Source organism: Gracilinanus agilis, chromosome 4 (assembly GCF_016433145.1).
Source record: "Gracilinanus agilis isolate LMUSP501 chromosome 4, AgileGrace, whole genome shotgun sequence".
NCBI classification, from domain to species: Eukaryota; Metazoa; Chordata; class Mammalia; order Didelphimorphia; family Didelphidae; genus Gracilinanus; species Gracilinanus agilis.
This window is the reverse complement of record NC_058133.1, coordinates 221,359,039-221,383,001: the sequence shown is the minus strand read 5'-3', so window position 1 is coordinate 221,383,001 and position 23,963 is coordinate 221,359,039. Positions and strand designations below refer to the sequence as shown.

General features: G+C 34.4%; 1 protein-coding gene across 1 annotated transcript in view; it reads left to right on the top strand.

Moving 5' to 3' along the window:
• The window catches only part of CEP112 (centrosomal protein 112), a 527,068-nt gene that overhangs the window by 446,200 nt on the left and 56,905 nt on the right, over nt 1-23,963 (top strand). Inside the window, exon 24 of the mRNA XM_044675157.1 lies at nt 12,446-12,535. Coding sequence (XP_044531092.1) covers nt 12,446-12,535 — 90 coding nt within the window. The remainder of the gene's footprint in view (nt 1-12,445; nt 12,536-23,963) is intronic.

Sequence of the window (23,963 nt, the reverse complement as noted above, 5' to 3'; positions counted from 1 at the left end):
ATCTTTCTAAATGCTCTAATAATGAAAAAAATCCTTAGAAGATGTTTTCTCTTCCCATATAGAAAGGTAAAATAATATAACCTTATCAAGTCCCTAAAAATTTCTCTTTCATGTTTAGTTTTTTTTTTCTTGAGGCTTATATGTGAAAGTTAAAATTTGTATTCAGTTGTTGTCTTTTCATCAGAAATATCCAAAAGTTCTCTCTTTCTTTAAGTATATATTTTTCCTTAAAGGATTATACTATTTTGATGGGTAGGTTATTCTTGGTTGTATTCCCATCTCTTTTACCTTCTGGAATATTATTTTCTAAGCCCTCTGCTCTGTTAAAAATAAAAACTTATCTGGAGGCTTAATCCCCAATTTATAAGCATTTATTAGGAGAGAGAGAGAGAGAGAGAGAGAGAGAGAGAGAGAGAGAGAGAGAGAGAGAGAGAGAGAGAGAGAGAGAGAGAAAGAAATTGATAGAGGTACAGAGAGAGGTATCACCCTTTCTAATTTTAGGTAAGATCAGGTCCCAGATTTAAGCCCAGAAAGGTCTCCTCCATGCTTCACTGCTTCTCGCCAAGCACCAGCCCACCAAGTCAGTCTATTAAAGAGTGAAATTTTAAGAAAAGGAAAAAAAGCTACTCTCCTTCCCTTGCTCACTTTTTAAACCATACTAACTCCTCCCTCCATGGCAACATTACCCTGGCTCTGACACATTGACACTATAGGATGTATCAGGCCATTAAATATGGCATTAAGTTACTCTGTGACACCTATGTCTAATCATCGAGATGCAGTAGGGTGGAGGTATTTTACTTCACACAGCTCCCTTAATGTGGTAGCTAAATCTTGTGTGATCCTCACTATGGCTTCACTATATTTGAATAGTTAGTGTATTCCGGCTTGAAGTATTTTATCTTTGACCTGAGGGCTGTGGAATTTGGCTATAATATTCTTAGGAGTTTTCACCTTGGGATATCTTTTCTATTTTTACCTCTTTCAAGGACATTGGCACAATTTTCCTTGAACATTTTTTAAAGTATAATGTTTAGATTCTTTTCTTTGATTGTGGCTTTCAACGTAATCCAGTAATTATTAAATTATCTCTCTTCAATCTATTTTTACAGTTCAGTTGTCTTTTCCATGAAAATCTATTTTTTCATCCTTTTGAGTTTGTTTGATTGGTTTTGGGTTTTTTTTAACCTAATCTTCTGTCTTAAAATTTATACTTGGTATCAGTTCCAAGGCAATAGAACAGTAAGGGTTACATAATTGGAGTTAAGCAACTTGCCCATGAGGACATAGCTAGGAAGTGTCTGAGTCCAGATTTGAACCCAGGACCTCCCAGCTCCAGATCTGGCTTTCTATATACATTGAACCACCTACCTGCCCCTTGTTTGATTATTTCTTAATTTCTAATAGACTTATTAGCTTCCACTTGCCCACTTCTAATTTTTAAGAAATTATTTTCTTCAATGAGATTTTATACCTCTTTTTCTATTTGGCCAATTCTACTTTTTATACAATATCTTATTTTTTCCCCAAATTACATGTAAAAACAATTTTTAACATTTATTTTGGTTTTTTAAATTTTGAATCACAAATTCTCTCTCTCCTCTTTCCTCTTGCTGAGATGGTAGGCAGTCTGATAAAGATTTTACATATAAAATATTATAAAACCTTTTTTATAAAGTTATTTTCATTATCAAATTTTTGTATCACTTTTTCCATTTCCATTTGCCCATTCTGTTTTTTAAATGTCATTTTCTTTCATATTGTTTTGTCTCTTTTACCAAGTTAATTATCTCTTCATAATTTTCTTCCTTTGTTTTCATTTACTTAAGTTTTCCTCTACCACTCTTATTTGATTTTGAAGATCATTTTTTAAGTTCTTCCAGGAATTCTTGTTGGAAGGGCACAATCAAGGAGGTAGAAAAAAGATAGTCACTTGATTTTATCACTACTACCTTGTCCCAACACTGGTGTTTCATCCTTGTGGGCTCTAGGTTAGCCTTTACCCTTGTGTCACAGATTTCTCTTTCTAACCTCCTAAATTGCCATGGATAGAAGAATGTCCATGACTTTTTGTTGGCTTTGCCACTGCAGAGTTGATTGAAGCATTATTTTATTTTCCTTACCCCAATATTTTTATTTGGAAAATTATCTGATTTCTGTTGAGGCATTATTTTAAAGTTGATTGGAGGAGAATGTTGGGAAAACTTGGCCAAGTGCTTCTCTACTATGCCATCTTGGCTTCACCCCTGAAAGTGACATGGATATAAGTTGCCATTTTTTTTAAGAAAAATTATTTTTCTTATAGAAAACAGTGGTATTATTTTGACATTGACCACAGTATTTTTGCCTTTCATAGTAAATCAGTAGCCTAATGAGTATTGTAGCAATGACTTACATTAAAGCATAATTTTATGGCCATATGGTATGTTGCAGCAGGAATTAAAATCATTCCTACTAGAAAGGAATTCTCTTTGATGTGAACATTTGTACTGAGTTAAAATCTCTAAGTTTTTTTTACACCACTATTGGAGTGGGGGGAGGGGGGCGGGGAAGAGAGAGAAAGAGAGAGAGAATCAGAACTGAGGCTCTGTTGGGAGGGGAGTATTGTTTTGTTTTTAATACTTTGGAATGTGAAAAACTAAGGGTAGGGCAAAAGAAAAAAGTATACTATTGTGTATATGAACCTGTTAGTGGTCCCTTTAATGAACAGTGTTCTGATTTTCTTTAGGCTTGTGGTTTGAACCATTCTTTATAGCTGTAGAATCATTTAATAAAACCATATTTTGTACTTGAAATTGCACGTTGTTTTTTTAATCTAGAAAAGTTTGAATGAAAGTAATTACCTTAAGATAAATACTGAGTAGAATTTTAGTTGAAGACTTGCAGTTACTTTTGAGAAAAGATTTTCTCTTTCTCTCTCTCCGTCTCCCTCGCCCTCTCCCTTTCCCTCTCCCCAACCAGTAGCCTCTATAAATAGACAGTGACACTACCCAATAGTTTTGTAATCTTTGGGTTGTATCTCAAATTTGTATCTCCACACTCAGATGATAAGACTTGGTTGTTTTGCTTTGTCCAATAGTCATGATTCAAAGTTTATAGCTCTGACATGAAAATGTGAAGAGATTTTAAAGCTATAATTTGCATGCATTTTGCCTCAGCCTTCAATTATTCTTTTCTTTAAAGCCTTAAACATGAAAATATTCAGCTTTTGAAGTCGAATTATATATCTCAGAAAACTTGCCCATTGGTAATGTTTTTTATTCTGTTTATTATGCTGAAATAAGGCAACACTACTTGAATTTTTGTAAGCATTATTTTCAAAGATAATTACTTGTATTTAGAGTGGCCACAGTTTTGTCCTTATAATTAGTGATTCTTTAACTTAAATCAGTGATGGCTGGATCTTATTTTTATTTAACATGCAAAATATGAAAGGAGATATATTTTAATTATAGCATTTCAAGATGAAACCAAATTAAAATTATTAGCATTTTTAAAAATCAATCTCACTAGTCCAAAAGATTGCTCCATTACTTCCTTCGCTTTGTATCATAAAATATAGTAGAAAGAAAATTATCAATTCTGCCCATATCTTGATTTATTATTTCTGCCTTCCCTATTCTGAATGAAGAACTATTTTAGTCCTGTTTGAATTTAGAATATGACTTCACTTTAATAATGCTTTTACTACAAATAGCACAATTAATTGTAATTTTTAACACTGGGTTATGTAGAGCTTTACTTTAACCAAAGTCCAGATCAAAGGTTTGTTTCTCTTTCTTTCTATTCTACATACCCTAACTCCAATTACTGTTCCCCGTGCCTGGAACTCTATCCCTTCATCTTCGACTTCTCATTTCACTAGCTTCCTAAAAAGTCTTATCTAAAATACCATCTATTCAGGAAATCATTTCCTATTAATTCTAATACCTTCCCTCTTTTGATTATTTCCATTTTAACCTCTCTATTGCTTGTTAGTACATAGTTGTTTTTATGTTGTTGTCTCTCCCATTAGATTGTGAGCTCTTTCAGATCAGGGACCATCTTTTCCCTTCCTTTGTATCCTGTTATAGGTAATTTACAAGTTAGAGATAAATTTATGATAGTAAGCAGACAGACCAAGCTGAAACCTGGCTAAGACTGTGAACATTTTAGCTCAGAATTTTTGGAGAGGGTTTTGTCCCCAGAAACTGGCAATTGTTGGCAGAAATTTGCCTGGGAGTGTGTAGAGGTGGCATCTGGTCAACTAAGCCTCTAAGCCTGTGGACTAATTTTGGTATCTTAAGAAGAAGGGATTGAGCTTCAAGCAAGTTCTAGGTTGAGTGTGCTTTCCTGCTGTTGGTGGATAGCAAGTAGGAAGTCCTTTCACTCCCTATCCCTCTTTGTATTTACTTGCTGTGACAGAAGTGTTCCTGTGTCCTAAATACATCTGGAGGTCATTGTGGACGTGTTGTGTGAGATTCCCCAAATCCCCAGGCTTTCTCCAGCTCAGCCATTGCTGGCTGGCTGTTACTTAGTGTAGGATAGCCAACCCCAAGACAGCATTCTTTTGGCAGTTGGTAACAGTCTTGAGACTTTAGAAAATCTTATCTCCCTCCTACTCTATCCTTATCAAAACATTAAACAAAACTTTTATAACAACTTCCTGGTATTCTCTACCCTAGCCATCAAGAACCCACTGAGTTATAACTGTTTCCCTGTCTATAGTGATTTTCAGTTACTTTTTGTTTACCCCACCTAAGATACATTGTGTTACCCTTCCTTGTACAGCTGTCTATCTGTACTGGTGTTTCTCATTCATTCCCAACCTATTTCCCCATTCCCCTGAGTGTCTATTAGTTACTTATTACCCCTTCCTCCTGTGTGCAGAGTGTCAGTTTTTCTTTTTTCAATCCCAAGTGCTTAGCCCAATGCCAAGCACATATAAATGCCTAATAAATGTTTATTAACTGCTTATATCATATGTCCCTTTTCTAGTACATCATTGCTGGGGAAAAGTCTACAAATTGAATTAGCAAAATTAGCAAAATCACCATTAAGTGAAGACAACTCAAAGCTTTTGCTCTAAGTTTTCCCCTAGGACAGTAGAATTGTCTATTTATGCAAATGATAGCATATTATTATTAATAGGATTGAGAAATTTTCAAATTCAGAGATCTCTCCAACATAATAATATAAGCTTCCTAAGGGTAGATATGCTTCTCTGTTTTTATCACACCTAGCACATAGTAGGAGCTTAATAAGTGTTTGCTGTATGTATGCATGATTAAATGAATCAATGGTAATTCTATACCAGAAAAAACTGATACTTTCATCTTTATCACCAATCCATCTAGTTAACAAACATTTATTAGTTCTTTGCTAAAATCTTTCCCTATTATTCAACTTTCAAAATCACAATATAGTTTCTTTGAATAGAACATTTTTTTCCTTTCATTTGGAAGCAACAGAATGTTTATAGTTGCAATCATTTCCTGCTTGTCCAATTGATTTAGAGCTGTGTTCCTGAAGTTTCTATTTTGAATGAAACTAAACTTTAATATCTTACTAATTTCTCCATAAATTGTGCTTATTTCAAGATAGATCATCTACGATCAGATCATTAAATGTGGTGCTAATATTTTTCCATACCAACAGAGAAGCAATTAGTGCTTTCGAAGGAATTAGGCATCAGATATATTAACTACTAAGACAATGTGGTTTGCCCTCAAGGGTTCACTTGAACAATAAGGAATGTTTACACTTTAATTTCTATTAATCATTGCCATTGTCTTGGATAGACAAATCAAATTATAATGTGTCCATTCCTCTCTCTCTCTCTCTTTTTTTTTTTTAGAATTATAGTATATCTTCTTTGATGGAATAAAGCTTAGTGTGTCCACTAGTTCACATGTTTCTGTGTTTTGAGAACAGTAAAATATCTTCCCTGGAAAACAAAATATTTCATGTCTTTGTTCACAGACCAACATAAAGTACTCTTTAAGGTCAAGTATATTATAGACTTTCAACAATAAATTTATTGTGCAAGATTTAAAAGCTACTTTAATTTGGAGAAGGAAAGGATTGTCTTTTTGGTGGTGATTCAAATTAATAACATACTTGGGAATGACATTACTTTTGCACTCTGAACAATTTAATTGTTCAAAATGTCCTTTAATTTATACTCTTAGCCAGATGTTGGCTAGAAAATTCCTTAATTACCTGAATTTTTTTTCTTATAAACTGGAAAAAGTATAATTCTTTGTGTTAAATATTAAATTTAAAGGCTTATGGAAAAAATTTGAGTTTTAAGGACTGACAAAGTTTCTAATTTTACTACTGAATAGTTATTGACATCTCAACATAGTTTTTGGATAGGCAGCCTAGTATGATAGAAAAAGTACTGAATAATTGTCTTCCAATTTCAGCATTTCACTAACTAGCTCTAGAAGATGAAGCAAGTAATCCTACTTCTTTGCATTAGTCCTTATCTGTCCTTATATAGCAAAACAGCCTTGTGTTTCTTTTGTATGTATTCTGTATATATATATATATATATATATATATGTTTTCTCTCCTGATGGAAAATAAGTTCCTTGAAGAGACTAACTACTTCATTTTTTTCATGTCTGGTACTTATCATAGTGCCTAATATATCATTGTTCAGTTGTGTCCAACTCTTTGTGACCCCATGAACCATAATGTCCAATGGTTTTTCTTGGAGAAGATGCTGGAGTGGTTTGCCATTTCTTTCTCGAAGAGATTTAGGAAGTATGTCTTACTTAAGAGGTACTGTCTTACATAGGAGGTACTTAATAGAGACAGTTAGGTGGCACAGTGGATGGATTTCTAGGCCTGGAGTCAGGAAGATCTGAGTTCGCATCTGGCCTTAGATACTGTGTGACTAGGCAAATCACTGAATTTTTTTGGCTACTCAATTTTTCTTCAAATGTAAAATGTGGATAATAGTAGCCCCTACTTGTTGTGCAGTTCAATTTTTAAAATATTTATAAAGCTCTTAGCTAGTCCCTGGCACAAAGTAGGAGCTTAAAAATGTTTGTTCCCTCCTCCACCTTTATAGACTGACTTGTTGTGAAGGAACTAAATGAGCATAAGTCTAAGGACTTTTCTACTGTTAAGATTCTTATACTGAATTATAATGTGAATTTTAGTGTTTTAATGTTTACAGTAGGGGCAGCTGGGTGGCTCAGTGGATTGAGAGCCAGGCCTAGAGACTGGAGGTCCTAGGTTCAAGTCCGGCCTCGGACACTTCCAGCTGTGTGACCTTGGGCAAGTCACTTGACCCCTATCGCCCACCCTTACCACTCCTGGGCCAAGGACGGTCCCTAGCCCAGATGAAAAAGGAGGAGGGTTGGGCGTGGGGCTAGCAACCCCACCCTGTAAAAACTACATCTGCTAAAGAAACAAAGTAGGGGCAGCTGGGCTAGCTCAGTGGATTGAGAGCCAGGCCTAGAGACTAAAAGTCCTAGGTTCAAACCCGGGCTCAGACACTTCCCAGCTGGGTGATCCTGAGCGACTATGTGACCCATTGCCTACTGGTTGTGGCCCTATGCTCCTAGAATGGAGTCCCAGGATAAAAAAAAAATGTTTACAGTTTCAGAATCCAATAATGGAGTAGATATTGACTTACTTTAAACCATAAATATATATTTAAGGATTAAAATAACATTTTGTACAAACCTCATGAAGTGGCTATTACAAGAATTACTGTCCTCATTTTACAGTTGAAAAAAATGTATTATCCAGTAAGTTAGATGATTTGCCCAGGATCACATAACTAATAAAAGTTGGAGCCTAGGCTTGAACTCAGGTCTTGTAAATCCAAGATCAATTCCATTATTCCATACTATCAAATATTTATCACCTTCTTGAAGTATAGTGCATTTGGGGCACATGTTTTTTAAAAGAAAAAGATTAGAGGTGGGAGAAATTTAGATTTCTGTTTAGGTAGGACTCTAGTTAAACAATCAGCCATTGTTATGCCCTGACTCTTAAGTTATAAGCCATATATAAGTTGAAATTTTTATAAAAACCAAATGTTATTATGAAATTCCAGATTAACACCTTATGGAATTGTCATTCCATTTAAATGGTAAAGAGCTTCATTGCCAAATATCTAATAACTATACCTGATCAAATTATTTGGAAAGACTTTATAGTGAAAATTATTTCATCTTCCAGTTTTTTTCATTTGGTAATATGAAATTCAGAATTCACTTTTCACAAACCATACATTCCATCCAAAATTGAGTTCAACATTTATTTAACACCTATTATTTTATAATATTTGGAGGATACAACAATAAATAAGACTTGAATCCCTGGCCTTATGGAACTTATAGTCTAGCAGAGGAAATAATGTATTTGTGCAAAAACTATGATTCAAAATAAATTATAATGAGACCATAAGAGAAGTATGAAGTATATGACATCCATCTTTTGTGATATATTGGCTCCTCATTGTCATTCTTTTCAATGAAATCAGTGATTGCTTCTATGATTTGTTCTTTGACCTACCTGTTTTGAAGAATTAGATTATTTAGTTTCCATTTAATTTTTAATTTGCCTCTCCATGAACCCTTCTTGATTATAATTGTTATTGCATTATGCACTAAAAAAGTTGCATTTGTTATTTCTGCTTTTCTGTATTTGGTTGTGATGTTTGTCTTAGAATATGGTCAATCTTTGTATATGTATCATGTGCTGTTGAAAAGAAGGTATATTCCTTTTTGTCCCTATTCAATTTTCTCCAGATATCTATTAACTCTAACTTTTCTAAAATTTAATTCATTTCCCATATTTCTTTCTTATTTACTTTTTGGTTAGATTTATCTAGTTCTGAAAGGCAAAGGTTGAGGGTTCCCTACTAGTATAGTTTCACTATCTATTTCTTCCTTAAGCTCCTTTAATCTCTCCTTTCAAAATCTAGATACTATATCATTTGGTGCATTTATGTTAAATACTGATATTCATTAATTGTCTATACTGCCTTTTATCAAGATGTAATTACCTTCCTCATCTCTTTTAATCAAATCTATTTTTATTTAGTCTTGTCTGAGATCATGATTGCTCCTCCTGCCTTCTTTGTCTCAGTTGAAGCTCAATAGATTCTGCTCTAACCTCTTACCTTTAATCTGTGTGTGTCTACCTGCCTCAAACATGTTTCTTGTAAACAGAATATGGTAGGATTCTGATTTTTAATCCATTCTTCTATCCACTTCCATTTTGTGGGTGAATTTATTCCATTTACATTCAAAGTTATGATTACCATCTGTCTATTCCCCTCGATTTTGACTTCCTCTTTTAATCCTGACTTTTCTCTTTTCACTCTTTCCCTCCACTCCAGTGTTTTGCCTTTAGACACTCCCCACTTGCCTTTCCCTTACATTACTCCCCTTCCCAGCAACTCCCTTCTTATTGATGTCCTGCTTCTTTCTAGAGTCTTTTAATCGCACCCCTCAACGTCTCCCTCCCTCATATTACTCACTTCCTCATCACCCTCTTTCTCATTCACTCTTCTACTTCTCTATAGGGTAAAATAGGATTCCATACCCCAATGAATCTAGCTGTTCTTCCCTCTCCAAGCCATTTCCAGTGAGAGTAAGGTTTAAGTATTACTCTGTCACCACACTCATTCTCCCCTCCATTGTTATCATTTTCTCCCTGCCACCCATGACACTTTATGTGATATAATTTACTCCATTTTACTTCTCTCTTCCCATTTCTCTTAGTACAATCCTCTTTTTCACCCCTAGGTTTTTTTTGGCATATCATTGTAAATATCTTACTACCACCGCCTCTATGTATACTTCTAACTATTATGATAATGATAATTTTTAAGAGTTACAGATATCATCTTTCAATATAGGAACATAAACAATTTGACCTCATTGAAGCTCTTACATTTTTTCTCTTTCTTATTTACTCTTTTAAGCTTCTCTTGAATTTTGTATTTGGACATCAGATATTCTGTTTAAGTCTGGTCTTTTCTTCAACAATGCTTGGAAATCTTCTATTTTACTAAATGACCATTCTTTCCTCTGAAAGAATGTCATCAGTTTTTATGAGTAAGTGATTCTTGGTTGTAAACCTAGTTCCCTTGCCTTCTAGAATATCATATTCTAAGCCTTCTAGTCCTTCAATGTGGAAGCTGCCAGATCTTATGTAATTCTGACTGTAGCACCATACCTGAATTGTTTCTTTCTGGCTGGTATTTTCTCCTTGGCCTGTGAATATTTGAACTTGGCTATAACATTCTTGGGAATTGTCATTTGGGGATTTATTGTAGGAAGTGAACTGTGGATTCTTTCCATCTCTATTTTACTCTCTTGTTCAAGAATATCTGGGCAGTTTTTTTGGATAATTTCTTGTCATATGATGTCTAGGCTTCATTTATTTATTTATTTGTTTGTTTGTTTGTTCATTTATTTTGGGGGCATGGCTTTCAGGTTGTCCAATAATTCTTAAATTGTCTCTACAGGATCAATTTTCCAAGTCAGTTGTTTTTCAGTAAAATATTTCATATTTTCTATTTTTTCATTCTTTTGTTTTATTGTTTCTTGATGTCTTATGAAGTCATTAGCTTCTTATTTTCCCCATTCTAATTTTTAAAATCTGAATTTCTTCCATGACCTTTTGATCCTCCTTTTTCATTTGGTCCATTCCTCTTTTCATCTCACTCTTTTCTTCAATGGATTTTTGTGTCTCTTTTTAAGCTGTACTTTCTTGTCGCCATTTTCCTTCAACCTGTCTTATTTGATTTTTAAATTAATTTTTCAATATTTCTGGAGCCTGAGATCAATTTCTTTCTTTTTTTAAGTTTTGCTTGGATCCTGTCACTCTTTGTTGGTTCTGATCATTGCTCTTTTTTCCCCTGTAGAAGTTTTTGAGTATTACATGCTTTTTCTGTTGTTTACTCATTTTTCTAGCATTTTTTGGTGGGGAGGAGGTCAATAATTCTGTTGGCTACTTGCCAATTCTCTCTTCTCTGCTGGTTTACAGGATTAGGCAGGGTGAGCTAATTCTTGAATGTAACCAGCCACTGAGGCTTGAGCTTACCCACCAGAGGGACTATCATATAATTTCAATATGTAAAATTTTCTCTTTAATTAACTAGTTTTGGGCTTATCTATGGTTTCCTAAGGCTATTGAAAAATGCAAGCTTTATTTTTGTTTTTGTTTTATTTTATTTTAATTTTTAATTGTTACCAATTAACTTTGATATATTATACAGATCATGTGTAGGTCAGTCGTGTACTCTTGATATATTGTTTAAAAGGGATCTATTTCTTTTTTATTCCAATTAAAAAAAACAAATAGTTAACCAATGTAATGATAACACATTGTCAAATGTAATTTCTGGGTTCTCCCAAATCTTAGTACTTCCTTCAGTATCTACTAACATGTTCTTCTTAATTATTTCTCAATTCTAATGTCATCTCCATCTCTATACAATCTTCAAATCTGCTTTTGTAAGATCATAGTACCATCAAGTTAAAACTAGAAATCATCTAGTAAAATTCCTTATTTTACAGGTGAAGGAAACCATAAGGCCAAAAAAAAGCTAAATGACTTGCCTTAGGTCACATAGCAAATGGCAGAGCCAAGATTTAAACCCATGTCTCCTGACTCTTTCCTTTGCTCAAAAATCCCATAAAGAGAAATAGTAGTTAAATTAATATGTGTGAACAATTTAAGAACTCAGTTCTCGCTTCTCATTGTCTGCACTATTTTTCTCCTCTCACTACAGAATAAGAAAGTAACCTCATATATCTGAAGACTATACACATACTTCTACTAACTAGGAACACATAGATTGTTTTCACAGTAAATATTTATTGGTGTCATTTTATTATAATAACAACACTTATCACTTTATAATTTGCAAAGTACTTTATAAATATTATTTTAAAGTCATCCTCACAAGAACTCTAGAAGGCAGATCCTATTATTATCTTCATTACAGGTGAGGAAACAGAGGCATAGAAAGATCATGTGACTTACTTAAGATCCCATAATCTTAAATGTCTGAGGCCAGATTGGAATTCGGGTGTTACTGACTGTTAAGTCCAACTCTCCCTCCACTATGCCACTTCTCTTCCTTTGATTTGAAATAAATAAAATTCTGCCTCTCTTTATATAATAAAAAAGACTTAGTCTGAGTACATGACAGATATTGATGTTATTTTAAGTGAATTAACAGAAAATGTTGGGTTTTTATAAATCAATTTCTCATTTTAAATATGTCATGGGGACTGACTACTTTCACTACATTGTCTTACAGTAGGAAACAGCTATACCAAGTCTCATCATTTTAATTAAGTTGAACTTTTTAGAAACAATAAAGATGAGGAATAACAGAACTATGTCTTTTATTGTCAGTTATTTTTTAAGTTTTCTCTGGTTTAACATGTTTGGTTTTTTCCCTGATTCATTGTTGTTTTAGGCTTTACAAGATGAGCTGGAAAACCAAAGCATTGAGATGCGTTCCACAGAAAAAAAACTACAGCATCGGGAGATGGAATCCCAGGAGCAGGTACCCTCTATACTTTTAGACTTTCTACAATATACTCTACTATATTTCTTACTTTGCTTATATTTTGTGCCTTTGGAAAAACATCTATCTTATTTAAAGACTGAAATCCAAGTTATTTCTGCAACTAATGCTAGATTTGTATTTTCAAGAGGCACCATTATTTTTATTTGATGGCTTAGTTAAATAATTACTTCCAGAAATGATTGATAATTTTTGCTAAAAGACTTAGTTGAAATTATGCTTTTCTTACATATTAATTCATTATGTGTCTCTGTTCTATTCATATCTAGCCTAGGTCTGGGGCAGGGCATTGTCTGTAATGCTGCCTCAAAAGAAGTGGGTAAAGAAAGTAGGAACAGGGCTAACAAAATCTAAAGACTAGTCTGGAGCAAACTCATATATCCAAGGCAGGTTTGAAGAAAAAAACCACAAATGACAACCAGGATGGAAGCCAGCAATTCAGAGACCAAGAGTCGGAGTTCTTGTTTTTCTGTAATTCCTTCATGGAATTGTTCTTAACAAATTAGAGATATTTGTTTATATTCTTTGTTAGTGCTTTAGGTTACCTGTACACTACTTAAGTTGTCTATCTATGTATGATTAATTTTCTTCATGGATATCAGCTAGTCATAGGATCTGAAATTATAAGTTAACTAAAAGTTCTTAATCATCTAAAAACTATGATATTCTTAATACTCTACACTTTTTTTTGCTATTCTACCACTATTACTCCAGCAATACAACGGAGCTACCTGGGACCAATGGCTGATTTGTATTTTTGCCTGGATTTCTGTGGTCAAAAAAATATTAACTAATGCTTTTAAGTAAGCTAGTCTTCGAGGAACAAAGACAAGGTCTATCACCTGTTGTATTCAAATAACTACTCCAACTTGTGAGAATCTACCAAGGTTTTTGTGCAGAACCCAGAGTCAACTCCATACCACAATAAGATAGTAGCACTTTTTTGGGGGGCTCCTTCAGATAACCAGAGTAATAACATATTAATTAATAATCTTGAATGGACAGGGATGAATAAATAAATAAATAAATAAATAACAAGAGAAACAAGAAGCTAACTAATTTGGCCTGCCAAAGGAAGAAACAGATGAAAATATCTATGGAATTTGTCAGTAGAGTCATATCAGCATTGTTCCCGAAACCTATGTTACTCAAGGTTTATCTAACATAGCCTTTTGTGTAGTATTTTAATTTATTTTTGGTTCTATAGAAAAAGAAAGTATATTTTTGGTAGATTATTACACTCAGGGATTTAGGATACCCCAAGTTCTCCCATTTTTGTATAAAATTATAATAAAACTGGTTTTATTTTGTACTTCTTTAAATTGACTATGAAATTTTTAAGAGTAATTTTTAGAATGGTGAATAAAAAGTAAAATGGGGAAAATACCTGATATAAAATACAAGAGATTTTTAAGTACTCATGTTTTTCAATAGATTTTTAGTATTAAATGTTTTAACCAATCTTTGTGCTATCAAAATTTTTTTTAATTTTATAGTAATATTAGAAAGAAGACGTGGTATAGTGGTTAGAGAACTAGCCTCAAAGTCAAAAGGTTTGGGTTCTAGTCTTGTCTCTAACACTTTGTTTTTGTAACCTATGGGCAAGTCCTGTGGCCAAGACATCAGGAATAGTATTCTGGAAAGACTCTTTTGTGCCATATTAATGCTAATTAGGTAAGCTCAGATCTGCTATAATCAACTGTTTTATTGTGTTGTCTCTTACATCTGTCTCCTCCTTTCCATGCTTCATGCCACTATCCAATTTAATACCTCATTACCATTCTCCTGGGTAACTATACTAGTACTCTAGCTAAACTTCTATTTCTTAATTTCTTCCCCTCCTGTTTACCTTTCTCAGTGCTGCTAAAGTAATGTTGCTCATGCACAGGTATGATTATAATACTCCTTCCCCTACTCAAAAAACATTATGTACAGGATGTAAGTTTGGGTGATAGGAGAAGGTAGGACAGGAGAAGGAAGGGAAAGCCTGAGGAAGGGAAGCCCAGGTAGCCCCCAAGCCCAGGAAGGGAAATTGATCCGAGCTCTTCAGAGCTCAATAAAGATCAGGTAGCACTTACTATAGAATAGCTAGGTTTTATTTAGTTAGGAAAGGGAAAAGTTAGGTAGGGGGAAAGGGTCTCCTCTAGTAGGCACTCCTCTCTCCAGGGTCTAGAGCCTCCGGGGTTGAGAGCCAGGATCGAGACCAACTTCTAGGCTTGAGAGAGTGAAAAGGCGCCAAAACTCTCTCTTTTATACTTTTCTCCAACACCTCCCACAAAGGAAATGGGAGGTGTTGGGGAAGTTGTAGCAGGGAGCCCTGGGAGACTATGTCTCCCAGGGCTTAAAATAATTTTTAAACCACACAGGGATAAAGAACATTCTCTATTGTATTGGAGGTCTTATACAATTAGGTTGAACTTACCTTTCTAGCCTTGCTTCATTCCATCATGTACCATTGCCCTCCTAGACTTCACATGCTAACCAGACCAAATCACTGGCCTCTCTATACTGCCTTTTTCTTTAATATTTATTTTTTAGAAAAGTTAATATGGTTACATGATTCATGCTCTTACTTTCCCCTTCACCCCCCATAGCCGCTGCACATTTTGACTGGTTTTAACATGTGTCATTGATCAATACCTATTTCCAAATTGTTGATAGTTGCATTGATGTGGTAGTTTCCAGACTACATCCCCAATCATGTCCGCCTCAACCCATGTGTTCAAGCAGTTGCCCCTCTTCTGTGTTCCCACTCCCACAGTTCTTCCTCTGAATGTGGGTAGCGTTCTTTTCCATAAATCCCTCAGAATTGTCCTGGGTCATTGCATTACTGCCAGTACAGAAGTCCACCACATTCTATTTTACCACAGTGTATTGGTCTCTGTGTACAATGTTCTTCTGGCTCTGCTCCTTTCACTCTGCATCAATTCCTGGAGGTCTTTCCAGTTCACATGGAATTCCTCCAGTTTATTATTCCTTTTAGCACAATAGTATTCCATCACCAGCATATACCACAATTTGTTCAGCCATTCCCCAATTGAAGGGGGAATTTTCCTCATTTTCCAGTTTTTTGCCACCACAAAAAGCACAGCTATAAATATTTTTGTTCAAGTCTGTTAATCTCTTTGGGGTACAAACCCAACAATGGTATGGCTGGATCAAAGGGCAGGCATTCTTTTATAGCTCTTTGAGCATAGTTCCAAATTGCTATCCAGAATGGTTGGATCAGTTCACAACTCCACCAGAAATACATTAATGTCCCAATTTTGCCACATCCCCTGCAACATTCATTACTCTCCCCTGCTATCATTTTAGCCAATCTGCTAGGTGTGAGGTGGTACCTCAGAGTTGTTTTGATTTGCATTTCTCTAATTATTGGAGATTTAGAACACTTTCTCATGTGCTTATTGATAGTTTTGATTTCTTTATGTGAAAATTGCCTATTCATGTCCCTTGCCCATTTATCAATTGGGGAATGGCTTGATTTTTTATACAATTGATTTAACTCCTTGTATATTTGAGTAATTAGATCCCTGTCAGAGTTTTTTGTTATAAAGATTTTTTACCAATTTGTTGTTTCCCTTCTGATTTTGGCTGCATTGTTTTTGTTTATACAAAAACCTTTTAGTTTAATATAATCAAAATCATTTATTTTACATTTTGTAATTTTCTCTAACTCTTGCTTGGTTTTAAAATCTTTCCTTTCCAAGAGATCTGACAAGTATACTATTCTGTGTTCACTTAACTTGTTTATAGTTTCCCTCTTTATATTCAACTCATATACTGACTTTCTTGTATGGATTTGTCCACAAGTGCTGTGCCTCAGATGAAGCCTTCCCTTCTCTGGTGGAAATCCTTCCCTTGTGATTCATGTACCACTTGCTCCACAGAAACAATCCATCTGGCTTCAAATATGTCTTGATAATGTTTGATTTATACATATTTATTATATTCTTACTTGTGCTCATAGTTCTTTGTGCATTTTAACTCCCTACTAGATAGTAAGTGGTCTGAAAAGTGTCGTTTTTGACAGGATAGTCAGAGGCCTTCATTTCACTGGCCTTGCCATGGCCCCCAACAGGACTAAGGCTGTGGTTGAACAGGAAAAGGGAGGTGGCGGTTAGTCAGGATTGTGAAGAAACATAACAGGTGCCTTCAAGGATTTGATAGACTGTTGTATAGAAGAGTCTGGTTTTTTTTAATCCAGAGGGGAGGAATAGGAATAATGAGTGGAAGATGCAAAAAAGGCCATATTAGGCTTGATGGAAAGAAAGGCTTTTTAATGTTGAAAGCTATCCAAAAGTTCTCTACAAATAGTTCTTCCTCATGTGAGGTCTTTGAGTTATGACTGGATTATTATGTGCATTATGGAGATTTTTTTCAGGTACAGATGGATTAGAAAAACACTGAGCCTGTCCAACTTTGATTCTATAAAGTATATGTCCTAAGGACATAACAGTAAGTAAGGGTCTGTGTTCCACAGAGGTCACACAGTTTTCCACACTATTTCCTGTTTGTTTGAGGCCAGGTCTGCCTTCTCAATTTCCCTAAATCAGCTTCAGCTGGCAGTCCCTGTTGGCCACCCATATTAAACTTCCAGGAAACAGCTTTATCCAAACAACAGCATACACACACAATCCTTGCATTCATCAACCTTATAGGTCAATTGGAGAGATGATGTATACACAAATAATTATGAAACAATATGTGATCAATTCATTAAAAAGATACAGTGTGCTATGGGAGGTAAAGTAAGGATGAGGATGACCACAACTTGAGAGAATACAAAAAGTCTTTGAGAAGGTATCATTTGAGTTTGGTTTTAATGGGTGTGTGGGAATTCCTCAGAGGAGTGTGATGACATTCTAAGCATAGAGAACAAGATAGAAGAAGGCACCAAAGCACAGGCTATTTTAGGTGGTCAGCAAGTAGTCCAGTTTGGTTACAGTGTAGTTTGAAATAAGCCTGGAAAAGCAGGGTGGCACCAGATTTTAGAGAAAGTTAAATGGAAAGATAGTTTCAGCTTTATTCTATATGTAACGGGGAGCCATGGAAGATTTTTGAAGAGGGGAATGAGAACCAACTACATAATAAAGAAAATAATATAACATGTAATTGGCAGGAGTAGTTAATTTCTAAAGTTTCTTTTAGACCTAAAATTCTATTATATTATAGCTGTCTTACCCAAATTGTACTTCCATTATTATTTCCACTGTTATTACATTTTGTGTCACTTAATTCTTTTGGAATATAGATTTTAATTATTTAGAAATAAGTAAAATTATTTAGAAAGTTTCATGAGCATGTTACTTTTTAAAAATTTCACTGAAAATTCATTCAAGCTTAAGAGTTTGGTTAAGCAGTCAAAAATGTTGAAATGATCATCTTTATTCTTTTTGTTGTCTAACAAAACAGTTGCAATAATAATAGCTAGTGTCATTCCAACCAATCAGGCATATGAAGTTACTAGGAAATTTTGCCCTCTTTTTAACAAAAAGATAATGTCCCAATACTGTGTTGTATAAAAAATCAAAATTAGGCTTGACAGAATTATAGAGGAACAGTTTCCTGTGCTTTAAAAAATTTTTCTTTTATCCTTGCACTTTTAAAACATTTTAAATGTTTCTGTTTTTCATGAAAGTAAAAAACCTGTATTTAAATTTTATAACAAAAAATGACATTTTAAAATTGCTATGTTTTTAATTAAAAGCAAAAGACTGGTTTTCATCCAATTTTGTTGGGCAGTACCTTAGTGTTCAATATTTTCTTTGTCCTAATTGACTATTGCTATTCTTATGTTATATCCAAAAGTGATTGATGTCAGTAAATTAACTCTTTAAAGTATAACATCATTATTTGATTCATCATTTTAAGTCTTTTACAAAATCTAAATAATATTAGCTAGTTGATGTGAAAAAATTATCACAATTTACAAAGAAAGAGTTAACATGTTCCATATGAAATTATATCAAAACAACACAAAGATTTTTAAAATTAGACAATTTTTAATAACTTCACAGAAAAGAAACCAAAAATTATCACTCTACATTTTTTAAAGCTTCAATCCACTATAAATACTAAAACAACTAAAATCACCGTTTTCTTCCTATATACCCAGTAGAGATAAGATGGGTACCCATTGCTTAGTTGCTGTGTTCAGGCACAAATAAAATTGTTATACAGAATTAAACTATAAAATTCACTTCGCTTAATGAAGACCACATTCATTTATTCTTTTTTTTAAAACCCTTACTTTCCATCTTGGAATTAATACTATGTATTGGTTCCAAGGCAGAAGAGTGTTAAGAGCTAGGCAATCGGGGTCAAGTGACTTGCCCAGGGTCACACAGCTAGGAAGTGTCTGAGGCCAGATTTGAACCTAGAACCTCTCCTCTCTAAGCCTGGCTCTCAATCTACTGAGCCACCCAACTACCCCCTGCATTTATTTATTCTTAATGAGATTGAAGAATGTATTAGTCCTTGATAAATTCATCTCATATCTTATAGAGAAAGAATACAGAATCATTCAATGTCAAGGAAATAGAAATAGTAAAAGGAGAATATAGTACTTTTGTTGGGGGAAAGTATGCTTATACATAAAATCATAAAATGTTAAATATATCAAGTGCTTCAGAAAGAGAGAAGTCTCCTACTCTACTAAAGCAACTGTAACAGACTGAACAAGACATTGCAAGAGTTTAAGCAAGCCTACAGGTGCAACTGACAAATGGAACATAGAAGTTGACCCAGAGAGAGAATGACAATTGGTCTGGGGGGTGTCAGGAATTATGGGAGGACCAACGGATCTCTTTGTGAAGCTTGGGGCATAGCCAAGGAGGGAGGAGTGAATTTGTGGGGCTACAGACCTTTCAAGCTAATCTAGAGAGTTTTCCTGAGACTTTTTTGGGAAGACCAAACCACTCATTTGTTCTACTATTATTCCTTTACCCAGTGGAGAACTTGAACAACCATTTTCTTCCATTTGGGCCAGGGGGCCTAGACTTCTGAGGGAGCTGATCCCTGGGGCTAACCATCCTTGCTTTGAAATTTGATTTCTATATTTCCCTCTTTAGCTAGTGATAATATAAGGATAGGAGTTTTACTGGGGTCTGGGGTCAGATAAACTGGGCATTGGAGATCTCTGAAGAAATATCTGGGAAAGATAGATAATAGGATTTATGGAATCACCTTACTCCCCTTTCCCTGACATCTTTTCCTTTACCCCTCAAAGTATTTCATTCCTAAATAAACCCTTGTTGAGAGATTCTAGTCAGACCTGGACAGCAACTATTTTGGGAGGGAGACTGCATCCTTGTGGATTGTGGGTGGAAGGTGGACTGTTCTCTATTTTGAACTGCCATCAACAATAGGGGGGACTGGGGAGGCTTGAGTAAATTTAACCTGGCTCTGAGCAATTGTCAGGGTTCTTTTGAGGTTCATTCATTAGACAACATCTCCCTCTAACTTCTCATCCCTAACTTGTCCACATTGGGGAACCTCCACTTGTGTAGCAACCCCAAGTGTCTCACTATTAAGAAGGGGTGGTGTGTGTAGCTTTGGCCCATAACCATTCAGTCAGGGGGTTACCAGAACACACCCCAACTATCTGCTACCCCCCTTCTTAAACAACTCACTAAGATACAGACTCTAACATAATATCAAAGACCCCTCTAGCAATCCAAGTTTCTTAGTTATTAAACATATTTCTTGGAGTTGCTTGGTTACTCAGTTTTCCCTACAGATTTTTCAATGGAAAAACTACTCCAGATATGTAATTTTTTTGAGAAAACCACTCATCAGATGACTCATCCTTCCATTCATTCATTCATTTGTGTATGTATATGCTTTATTTACTGCTTCAAAAAATATTTGTGACCTCTCACCAACACAAATCAAAATTCCTGCATTTAGCCTCATTAGTATAGCAAAAGAAAAAAAGGAGGGGAAAAAGAAAAGAGAACAGAAAAAGTCATCAGATAGTCTACTTTCTTCCAAAATTAACTAGACAAACTTTTGAGTGACAGTCACCAGACTCATACCCAAAGCTTTTCCAGCTGTTATGACCTACCAGAATTTGTACTCCATGTGTGCAAGCCTTTGAGAATCCAGACATCACCAAAACCATGATTCCATAGTGGAGTAAGACTTCAGTAGAGAATGATTTCGTTCAGCAGGAATTTATTGAGCACTTATTAAGTGCCATCAGAGTATAACAGTAAATAAGTCAGTTTCTTCTCTTAAGGAGTTTGGCTATGCACTAAAGACTACCTGTCATGATGACATTAACAACTCTTCTGAATCTAGTCATCCAACTAACTATATATCCTTCTGGATGATCATTTCATCCATATCAAAATAAGTAAAGAGTTGAACTAATAAATAAAATTAGGAGTTGGTTTTATATTTTTAAAAAAGAAAATGAACCATGGGCTAATTTGATTTTTCAAAAAGAAGGCAGAAAACCAAATCACCTTTTCAAAAAGTTGAAATCTCCACAAATGAAGGTAATATTAAAGTAATTATTAGGAGCTATTTTTGGCTAATTACATGCCAATAAGTCTGATAATCTAAGTGAAATGAAGGAATGTTTACAAAAATATATTTTCCAAATCAACAGAAGAAAAAAATAAAATACTTAAATAAGCCTCTCTAAGAAAAGGAAACTGAATGACCCATCAGTGATCTCCCTAAGAATTCTTTCAACCAATTAGATTCACAAATGAATTTATAATGTATTACTCTACTATAAGAAATGATAACTATGAAGAATACAGAAAAGCTTGGAAAGACATATGAACTGATGCAAAATGAAATAAGTACAATCAGGAAAACTATTTAGACAATGACAATAATGTGAATAAAAAGCAAAACAATTGAAATTGAATGTCATGAGATTATTGTAACCAGGTTTGGTCTCAAGAAAAGATATGAGACATGAAGATGTAATTCCCTTTCTTTATAGATGTGGGAAGAACACAGATCTAGGATGCTACATATTCTGTCAGATTTGGTTAATGGGTTAATGTGTTGACTAGCTTTTCTAAACATTTCTCCCCTTTTTTATTCTTTTTTATAAGATTTGGTGGTTAATACTTATATAACTATTTGGGTGAAAGAGGAGGAATATCTTGGGAAGTGTAAGTGATATAAAAACAAGAGATAGCAGTACATTTTTAACTGAATGACATAATGGTGCCTGCTGTTTTCTGATTTTTCTTCTTAGAGTAGATATATTCTTTCCTCAGAAGGACATGAAAAGTATAGAAAAAAAGGGAGAAAAATTGATCAAGGTTTGGTTTATAATACTTTTCTTTAATTAGTATGTGTAATAAGCAGGATCACACATTAATAACAGACCAATTCATTTTTAACCTGAATAACCAAACAAATTTTCTTGGGAAGATAAAAAGTTCTCTGTGTCCATAGGTATCATTCAATCATGGCTTGTTTTCCTAGTAGCCATTAGGCACTGAGTACATAAAATTGAGTGAATAGCTAGAAAGAAGAAAAAGACCAAAGATGGTAAAAGAATATTGTGGGTTAGTAATCATGGTTAAAAGAGGGAGAGATTTTTGATGACTATTTTATGGAACACAAACTGAAAAACTTATCAAATATTATAACAATACTCTTTGCTTGTAATTCCCTTTCTATTTATAGTCTAGCCAGAAAGGAAAATGTCCTTCTGGGAGTGTTTGAAGGCAAAAAAAATAAAAATAAAAATAAGATTGTTATCTTCTGAACATATAACTAAGTAGTTCTTTTTAAGTTTTTTGTTGGTGTCTTTTGTCTTTATATCATAACTCATTCAGGATTTACTTATATCTTTATTTTTATATCATCATATGTTCAGTAATTCACCTTCCAGATTGAACCCTGCCTTCTGACAAAGAAAAGAAACAAAAATATCCAATAATATGACATTATCTGACAATGCTGGCCTATTATTTCCTCACCTCTCTTCTGTGGGACTTAGATGTGTCACTTAGAATTCATTTTTCTTTAATCTTTTGAATAACATTTTTTGAGTTACTGAGTTTATTATCATGTGATAGCCAATAGATTGACATTGCTGTAGTCATTGTGTATACCAGTTTGTTAACATTATTTATGTCCTTATGAGTTCATTCAAAACTTTTAGTGTCATCTAGAGTCGTTGCTCCTACTTTCTCAATTCTCAGCTTTTTTCAACCTTGCTTCCTTCCCCAAAATTCAAGTGATACTGCTCTCTTTAATGTCATCAATGATCTCTTTGTTACTAAATCAATTTTTTGTTATCCCTTCTCTTTCTTCTTGGCTTCTTCTTCATAGTATTTGGTAACAATGATCCACATTTTCTGAATTTATTTTTCCGTAGGTTTTCATAACACTGTTCTACTTTGATTTTTTTCTAATTGTATGACCAGTACTTCTCAGTGTCTTAGGCAGAATTATCATCCACATTCTGCCCCTATTCCAGAGAGAATCAGAGGGCTCTCTCCAGAACTTTTTCTTTCTCTTCTCATCATTATTAGCATGATGATCTTATTAGTTCCAATGGAATCAACTATGCATATGATTCTCAAGTCTCCCTATCCAGCCTTCTCTCTCTTCAACACCAAGCTGGGAATTTAAATGTTAAAGCTTTTTCAAAACTTTCTGTGGGGTTACTTGGGTAGCTCACTAGATTGAGAGCCAGACCCAGAGATGGGAGGTCCTTGGTTCAAATCTGGCCTCAGATACTTTCTAGCTCTGCAACCCTGGGCAAGTCACTTAACCCCTGTTGCCTCGCCCTTACTGTTCTTCTCCCTTAGAACCAATATACACAGTAGTAATTCTAAGGTGGAAGGTAAGGATTTTAATTTTTTAAAAAACCTTTCTGTGACTTAGCACTGAATTCCCCCCCAAGATCAGATGCCACTATTTAAATAATATCTTGAAGGAGCCAAAGAAAAAAGTAATTATTCATCACATTTCATTGTGCTGCTGCTTTAAAATCTGAAGGGGGAATAGAGAGCTGTGTAACAACATAAATGGCCATTGTTAGATGAGGGAAGCTGAAGAATTTGCCTTTTCCCTCTCTAAGGGTCTACTCTCAGCTCTGGACCTACCCATATCAATTAAGTTCAGGGTCTTCTTTTTTCCAGACACCTATTCTTTATACCATTCTCTTCACTCTTCTCAAGAGCCTTCAAGGGAAAGTAACTTAAAACTTAAAATTGGCTTATGTCTACGGTCTTACCAGAAGGGAAGTTGAAAGATACTCAATATATAATATAGATCAGATATATGGAAACTGTTTCTTCGGCAAAAAGGAAATGTTAACACAAAAGATTCACACAAGCCTACATTGGCAAAAAAAATTTGTAAAAAAAGTAATAATTTATAGTTAACCACTCCCCCAAGTAAATAAATAATTGAGACTTTT